Source organism: Buceros rhinoceros, unplaced genomic scaffold, assembly GCF_000710305.1.
Source record: "Buceros rhinoceros silvestris isolate BGI_N320 unplaced genomic scaffold, ASM71030v1 scaffold10054, whole genome shotgun sequence".
Lineage (NCBI taxonomy): Eukaryota > Metazoa > Chordata > Aves > Bucerotiformes > Bucerotidae > Buceros > Buceros rhinoceros.
The window spans coordinates 84,451-93,062 of record NW_010408844.1 but is presented as its reverse complement, the minus strand read 5'-3'; the positions used below and the strand labels follow the sequence as shown (position 1 = coordinate 93,062).

General features: G+C 40.2%; 1 protein-coding gene across 1 annotated transcript in view; it reads left to right on the top strand.

The window, feature by feature from the left end:
- The window catches only part of SYTL5 (synaptotagmin-like 5), a 51,925-nt gene that overhangs the window by 9,276 nt on the left and 34,037 nt on the right, over positions 1-8,612 (top strand). The window contains exon 2 of the mRNA XM_010135012.1: positions 728-943. Coding sequence (XP_010133314.1) covers positions 728-943 — 216 coding nt within the window. The remainder of the gene's footprint in view (positions 1-727; positions 944-8,612) is intronic.

Here is an 8,612-nt window from a genome sequence, read left to right as displayed (position 1 = left end):
TCCCTTCAAATTCCTTTTTTTTCTATTGAAAATATAATAGTTACATCTCAATTATGGTTGTTTTCTCATTAAGGACCCAACTCACGCACCATTGAAATTGCAACCTTCAAAATTAAGTATCAAATACAAATAGTTTTATCCTGCAGATTCAGTGCTAGAACAGATAATCTGCAAGTTACATTATTTAAACCGACATTTTCCATTTTTAAAAAAACCGTGGCATCACAGCGTTACACCACTGTCTATTTAGAAGTTTTGGTTTGGGGTTTTTTTAGACTTTGAATGGCCAGTGCAGAATTGCGTAGGCATTCCTAGATAGCTGCACACTGGCATAGTATTAAATGCACGCTAATTACAGGAAAGATTTTCTTCATTTCTTCTGTGGATACACAGGATAGTCCCAGTTTTGAGCTGCTGTCAACCTGGTCTCAGAATGACTTGAGTTATTGATGGGGGACAAGTGAAGATGGTGTCCAGAACTCCTCAGCTGTATGCAGTTACTTAGAACGAACTGCCACAAGATTTTCCTCTTGACCGCATGTCTGAGAGGTGGAGGATAGATTTATTCATCTGTTATATGTGTGTCAATAAATACAGCATGTATTAAAAATAGTGTTGTACTTATTTATGTCTTTTACATTTTAGTGCTAAATCTTAATCTGTTAAAGTTCTTACAGATCATTGAGTTTTATCTCCAAATTAAAAGATTTTATTTTCTTACTTGTAGGAAATTGAAAAACGAGCTTCTGGAAGTGAGAAGGAAAGGTGGAAACCGTCATTGTCAGCAGGACAACAGCAGGGTCTGTGTTCGCTGTCAGAAAAACCTGGGCTTAATCTTTGACAGAGGAGACCTGTGCCAAACCTGCAAACTTCGAGTCTGCAATAATTGTCGTGTTGTGGGAGCTGACGGGCAGTGGAAGTGCTCGGTGTGTGCCAAGATTGCGTAAGTCGTGCAGCTTTCATAAAGACGTTTAGATGTTACCGCTGCGCAAGTAATTTTGTGCTGGTGTTAATGTTTTACATCCTCTTAGCCCACAAGCACACGCACTGCAAGTATGCGAGGCAAGAGACTTGTTTGGTGGTTTTATTTGCTGCGCTATTTTGCAGTGGTTTTTTTTTCCGGTTCCAAGTCAGCTTCAACTAGCTTGCTTTCTAAAGCAAGCTGCAAGCATCGCAGATGTTAAGCTGTTGGTAGGAAGTACTCTGAAATAACAGAAAATCCACCACTGAGAGTCTATGCACATTATGAGGACAAATGGAAGAATCAGGTAATTCAAAACCGACAAAATGGAATGAAGAACAAGTGAGTTCTCCGTGTCCTGACTGACGTGGTAGGTGGACTTGCAAGGAAAGACGTGTAAAATTGTGAGCCCAAGCACTTTAGTCCATGTTCCTGTCCTTGCCTTTTTCTGTGTTTACAGTAACTGAACATCTCTGTGTGAAGAGAGAAGGCTGTGTTTGTAACATCTGTATTAGTCAACATCCCAAAGTAAATTGTGCTATGGTGGGAGGTAAAACAAAAAGGGATATCGCATTGTTCACAGTGGGAGTATTGAGCATGGGAAAAAAAATGGCAGAGGAGGGTAGCAGAGAAATCAGCATACTAACACGGGATATCGAGTGAATAAACAAAAAGAAATGTTATATGTTCAAAGGGATTTATTAGTGTATACTTGGAAGAATGATTGACTTGATTGGTGAGGAAATACGGGATTTTGCCGACTGACTCAGCTAAAATAACCATAAAGGAAAGGAGAAATACACCAGTCACCAAAACTCAGCTATGCATCTTGGTATAAGATCTGGATTGTGTAAGAAAAAGACGTGGTAAAATAATCGTGTTGAAGGGGGGAAGATTCAGAGTACTTTCAGAAGGTTTTGTTTTTTACAGACTCTCCGCGAGATCAGCAAGTTAAGGCTTTTTGTAAATTGTATGGAGAGTGTGAACCCTTATTGGTAGTTACGTCAGACTTCGGCTGCCCAGAGAGTCGGTGAGAAATGAACAGAGCAGGACAGGGAGTTCAGGGTTTGTGTCTTTCACAAGGTTAACGTCTGGTTTTAGCTGCATGCCTTAACCTTCTCTGCACCCAGCGGGGCACATCCAGAGGACAACATCTCGCCTCTTAAGATGAAAGATGTTCAACTTCTTGATTTTGTGAAATGATTTCAAATTGGTGGGGGCTTGGCTGAGCTCCTTATAGTTTGCTTCAGCTAGTTGCTGAGGTTATCTGTGTTGTGCCTTTCGGTATGGTGCAGGTGACATAACAGAGAGGAAAATGGCAAATGCAACACTTTTCTTAAAAATGAAGAAGGGAAGAACAATGAATTTGTGGACCCTGTCAAGTTACCTATAATTTCTCTAAAAATACTGAAACAAATGATTGCTGTGCTGTTTGAAAGCTGAGAGATGACAGGATGGTGATTAAGAGCTAGCTCAAGAATAATTTCAAAACTAATAGAATTTCCTTCTTTGACAGGGGGACAGACCTTGTGGATAGAGGAGGATCTGTTGATGTCTTATAACCTGACTTCAGTGTATCTTTTGATACTTTTTCTTGTGCCATTCTGATAAGCTGGTAAACAAGGGGAACTATGCCTTGGAATGAATTCTGTCAGTGAGATTGCAGACCTGCCTGGAAAATTATGAAGCTCTGTTCTCAGAGTAGTTATGGACATTTCACTATCAATAGAAAAGAAAAAAACAAACACAAACCCCACAGTGGTACAGAGCAGAATATTTCCTGGCTTGTTACTGTTCACTATTTTAGTTAAGGACCTTGATGATACAGCAGATGAGTTTGCCAGTTACACCGGCAGGGGACAAAACAAACACAAACCCCACAGTGGTACAGAGCAGAATATTTCCTGGCTTGTTACTGTTCACTATTTTAGTTAAGGACCTTGATGATACAGCAGATGAGTTTGCCAGTTACACCGCAGGAATGCTGAAGGACAGGATTAGGATTCAAAGTGGTGATTACAACTGAGAGAAGCGATTTGAAGAAAAAGCAAGTGGTGGCTCCCTGCGGGCATGTAGAAGTACTGCAATTGGGCAAAACCAGCTGCAGAAACAGAATGAGGATAAAAACAGCTTATGCAGCTGTTCCTCAGGAAAGAATCTGGGTATTGTACTGAATGAAAAGCTGACTATGAATCAACGATATTTTCCACCGTAGAAAAGTCAAGTGTCGTGCCGGGATGTACAAGCAGAATTACGGCCTGTAAAATACATGATGCAATCCTGGTTTGTATCGAGTACCTGCCCAGTTTCGTGTAGCACACTTCATGTTGGCCAATGGGAAAACGTTCAGCAGAAAATAATGATCACAAGCCTAGCACACAGTATGTGCAGAGTAATGGAAGGAGTCAGAAGTGTTTGGCCTAGGCAAGAGAAAACTGGAAATAACGGATGCGTGTAGGTTGTTCTACATAGTAACTTTGGATAAGAAAAATAATGTGATACTTAAATTGCAGTGGAACGATTTTGGCTAGGTGGTATGAATATTGATATAACTTGGAGAGGCTGCAGAATCTTGTTTTAAAAACATGTTGGATAAACTTTTCTCAGGAATGATGACATTGGTAAAGATGGTTCTTTCTGTTTTGGAGATGAAACATGGGTCAGGTAACTTCTCAAAATATATGCGACCTCTACTTCTTGTGATTGTGCTACAATTCTGTATGCGAAGCGGTGGTCTTAGCAATCATCTCAAAAATCAAATCTGGCTAAAATCTGCTTTTAAATTGCTACAAACCATGGTGTAATGTGCTGGCAAAGTGCTAAACTTCTCAAGTCCGAAAGTTCCCTTGGTCTGGGCTATCTTTATTGAATTGAAATTTCTCCCTGTCAAACAGAAATCTGTTTGCAAGACTATAGTGACAGTTGATGATCTGTAAAATGCCTTTTACGCTGCTGGAGTACACAGAGGGATTATGGTGGGGGTGGGGGCAGTGTGGAGATGAAAGTTTGAGAGAGGTGTTTCAGTTAAATCATTGTGAGTGGGTCTAGTTTGAATTCTTTCAGTTCTGGTTCCCTCTCACTTATGTGAGAAATGCAGAGAAAAAGGATTTTTATGCTTTTTGAATTGTATTTGAAGGAGGAGCTGATTAAGTTAATGCAAATAGGGCCTTTGGCAGGATTAAAAGGCAGAAGGCAAGGTAAGAAAACAGGAATCCAGTTTGAGACAGTTATGCTGTACGAGCAATAAAAGGCAGGATGAGAGGAAGAAACTTAGCTCTGCAGCACTGATCTGTGCACTGAGTTGACGTCTCGAGTTGTTTCACCATGCCTCATGGCTTTTCAAAAAGTGTTAGGACACTGTTTTTGCCCCTGGCCTTTTCTTTTAGCAACCTTGATGACTTAGACTAGGTTAATGTCAATAGACTCTCAACACCTGCTGTCCAGTGTCATTAGCAGAGCCAGGTTATACTGTTATATTCCTTGAATTATACAGATAAGGCAAAAGGGTCGCCAAAACAAAGAATATCTCGTGGCAATAAAAGACAATTTTTGCAAGATCAGCCAGCTTTTGCCTGTTGCTTCTTTAATACATTCTGACCTTTCCTTCTTTCTGAGCGTCTGGAGTCCTGCCTATCTCCCCATAGCACAGGAGTTTGGGGTACCTGTAGTACAGCAAAAGGACATTCTGTCACGTAGCCTGGGATTGTTTTTTATCGTTGCTGTAATGTTTATGGTAAGTTTATGTCCAGTTACAAAAAAAAAAAAGACAGCAAACTGCAAGTATGCTGACTTTGATTAGAGGATCATGTAATTTCAAGATGCTCATTTTTTAAGGATATAGTAAAATACACTATTATTTTCTGAACAAATTAGAAGAAATTACATAGTAGCATGATGGGAGGTGTAGGGGTGGAATACCAGTTTGTTTAATAATACAGCCTATCTCTTCTTCTGTCAACCAGAACATCATCTGGCAAAAAGTGAATCTGACTTCTCCAAAATAATCTTTAAATCATTTCATTTGCCATTTCTCCAACGTCTTGCCTGAAAAGCAACTTATGATCATGGGGAAGCTTGTTACAAAACATTAATTACATTCTAAAACATTTTTAAAAAGAGATCTAGTGAATTTGAGGGAAAATATTTGAATGTGAATATTGAGAGATAGTCATCAGTATTTTTATAATTTACAGTTACTGGAAAAAGGATATTCCTCTTGAATGTCCATAAAGAGAAAATTACTGGCTTTTTCCTTCCTCATGGGAATTATTACCAGCTGGAATATGAAGTTGCAAAATAAAGCATTTAAAGGTCACGAAGGGTTAGACCTAAGTCTTCTGCCAAATTCCCAGTTCTGCAGTTACTGAGGGCAAAGAACAAGACAGTCTATTTATGTGGTTGAGTGTGTGGTGGTCGCAGAGTTGGATATTTAATGAGGTAAATCAAGCCCGTACGTAGCACTGTACTTGAAGAAAGAGGAAGCTTTCAGCTCCGTTCCCTGCATGCAGGGAACTGATGACATCAGGAGCTTTCAAACACGTGTCAAATGAACCTCCCATTAAAGTAAGTTTTCCCCTGCATTTTCTTAAAACATGATCAGTTTGTATTTAAATTTGGCATCTAAAATGATCAATTAGTTGTGGGAAATCAAGTTCTTCAAGCAGCCTGCTGAAAAACTGCTTTTGCCTCTTGGTGCTGTCTGTATTTCGCAGTACGGATGTGTCTAGATATCTGCAAACAGTGCCCTCATTTTGATGGAGTTCTTCAGCAAGATAAAATGCCTGGGTGACCCAAGTACTGCCAGCAGAACAAAGCAGTAATGGGAAATTTATCTTCAGCTTTGAAATAATTATGTTGTCTTAAAGTGTCGTTTAAATTCATCAGTATCTTAGCAACATTTATTCCCATTAGGAGCCTAAAAATAGAGGCATTTCACTTGGTTTAGTATGCATATACTTTTCAGATTTCTTATTTCTTTTAGTAACTTCTAAGCGAGTTTGCTTCCTTTTAATAAGGTCAAATATTTCTATTTAATACCCTCAGAGCATATTAAAAATTACTCTGGGATTAATTTATGTTATAGAAAATACTCTGTGGAATTGAATACATACAAAGCTGATTGCGTATGGTTTGGATGTTCACGTATAGGCTGCATTTTACCCAGCGTTTGGTCTTGCCAAACTCTTTTACCAATGTGTTTTGGTTGGTTGTTTCCCAAAAGAAATGATTAAAAGTAACAGTTGTGACTTTCCAACTTAATTGGACTTTTTATAATTGGGCATTTAACCATTAAGTGTCTCGCAAAATGAGAGCGGAAAATAACAATCTGAGCTTTTGGCAGGAATAGGCCAGAGGTTATGTTCTGGTTTTAAACTAAGCAGTGTGTTAGTGAAGACAATCTGTTTAGCAGGAGATCGTAGAGGGAGAAGCAGCACGAAACCATGATGCACTCCCTCGCACAGGATGATGCGAGTAGGTGGATCGGTCGTTAATGTATAATGACTTTAAGAGATACCTGAAGTATTTCATACTAATATATAGTACTAATAAACCTAGCTACCTGAACGTGACTTTTCTTTAAAATTTTCCTTGCCATTTTGAGTTTAGGAAAGAGCAATCATGAAAAAATTGGTGCTATTACAATTTATAACACAGTTTTAGTTCTTTTTAAAGCTACTGACCTCAGCATCTGTTGCACACCTTGGAAGGCCAGTCTAAACACTGTTTTGATAGAACACATACTTATTTTTTACTTTGTATGCTACATGCTAGCTGAGGAAGAAAAGTAAAAAAATGTATGCATATACTGTGATTTGCAGTCGATATGGGCCTCGAATCCGTTTTAAAACCAACAAAAACCGAATCCGCAAGCACCGATTTGATATACTGTTGTGTAACACCCTTGTTTCTTTTCCCTCTGAAACAATTATTTACACTGGAAGGGGGTTCTTTAATTCTTGTGTAAGAAAGAGAAGGAAGATGCACTATCTCAGTAGGAAAAACACCCTCATTTTGTCATAATTATAAATGCATGAAAATAACATTATTATAAGTCTGTTTAGGTTTCACTCTTCAATTTTTGATTCAGAGTGTCAAACAGAATTATGAAATTAAAACTTCAAGTCAGAGACATCGGCAGTCGTTTAATTTGAGTTTATTTCTATTTATGTGTAGAACAAAAAAGTTTTTAATAGGTACTCTTGATGTGTGAATGATGAAGATAACATGAACATTAGTCTTCCTGTGAAATGATCCGTACACATGAGAGTTACACCCAGTATTAGGGCACTAGAAATTCAAAGCTGCAAAGCTTAAGGTTTTTCTCCTTATGTCTTTAGAATGTGGTATTTTTTTAGATGTGATCTGTTGAGTAAAAGAGGGCTGCCGGCTGAAATCAGGATCCCAAGACTGACAGTCACATTTATGATAGGAAGGACAAAGGTCTGAGGGGAGGGTTGGGGCTTCCAGACTTGGCCTGTGCAATGCTCGCAATGGCTGTTGTCGCTTCCCTTTAGCTGTGGATGACAGGATTGGCTACGGGGTGAAGCCCTTGATTAAACCAAACCAACACTCCCTTTGTTGCTGTTTCATGCCTCAGTTAAGGAAGCTGTCTGGGTTTTACCTCAGACCTAGTTCTCTTGGTGAAGTCAGCACAGAATGTGTGTGGGCCTCCTCGACGTAGCCCTGATGAGGAGCTGGCATCTCAATTGTGTATCCACATGTGGATCTTGTTACTGTTTAATAAGATCAACCTTAATTAAGAAGGTGTGCAATTCAGTTTACCGTCGTTAGCTGAACCAGCACGTTGTTCAGCTCCACTGGTGTAGCGGCTGTTGCACTCCCTTGCCCACTCAGGCCAGCAGAGGGACCATACTCTTGCCTTGGGGGTCTGGTTTGTGTTTGCCAGAGCCTTCAGCAATGACCCTGAACTTCCTTGGCTAAGCAAGAGGGCACCAGCTACACAATTAGAGGCTGTTTAATCATGGCAGAGAAAGATTAGTAAGAGAAGTAAATTACTTATTTATCCTTTGCAAGATTATACTGGGATCAGCTGTTGTTGCCCAAACAAACCTGCCTCTTTCCTGAACAGCTTTGTGTAGCTGTGTGGGAGATGAGTATGGGGTCAGTAGTTACTGTTACGTGGGGATGGCAAGAGGGAGAGAAAGTCCTTTTCCACAGTACTCCTGCCTTGCTCCCTGGCCTGGTGCCAACCCTTGCCAACCTTGCTTTGCTCCTAGAGTGAGTAGAGGTTAGGATGGTGGGGGATGAGTGGGGAACAGAGAGAGGGAGAGTGATGAACTCTCTGGGTTCAGGTGACCCATAACATACTGGAGAGGGGGAGGGGGGAGGAGAGAGGAAGGCCCTCTCCCATGGTTGGATGTTGGGGGAGGACCTCCTACCTCAACCAACAGCATCCCCACTAATTCTTCCTTGCACAGCCCAGCAGCCCTTCCATCCTCTTCCTTCCCGGTATAATCTCACAGCCACCCCAACTGTCCTTCCCTTGGCTGTAGCTCCTTTGATCTCTCCAGCCCTTGGTCCTGCAGCTGCAAAACTGATTCTTATAAACATCGGTTTATAAGACTAATATATGGTAAAAAAAAAAAAAAAAAAAGCAAAAACCAAGGCCCCACCCCCCATTCGCCCCAGG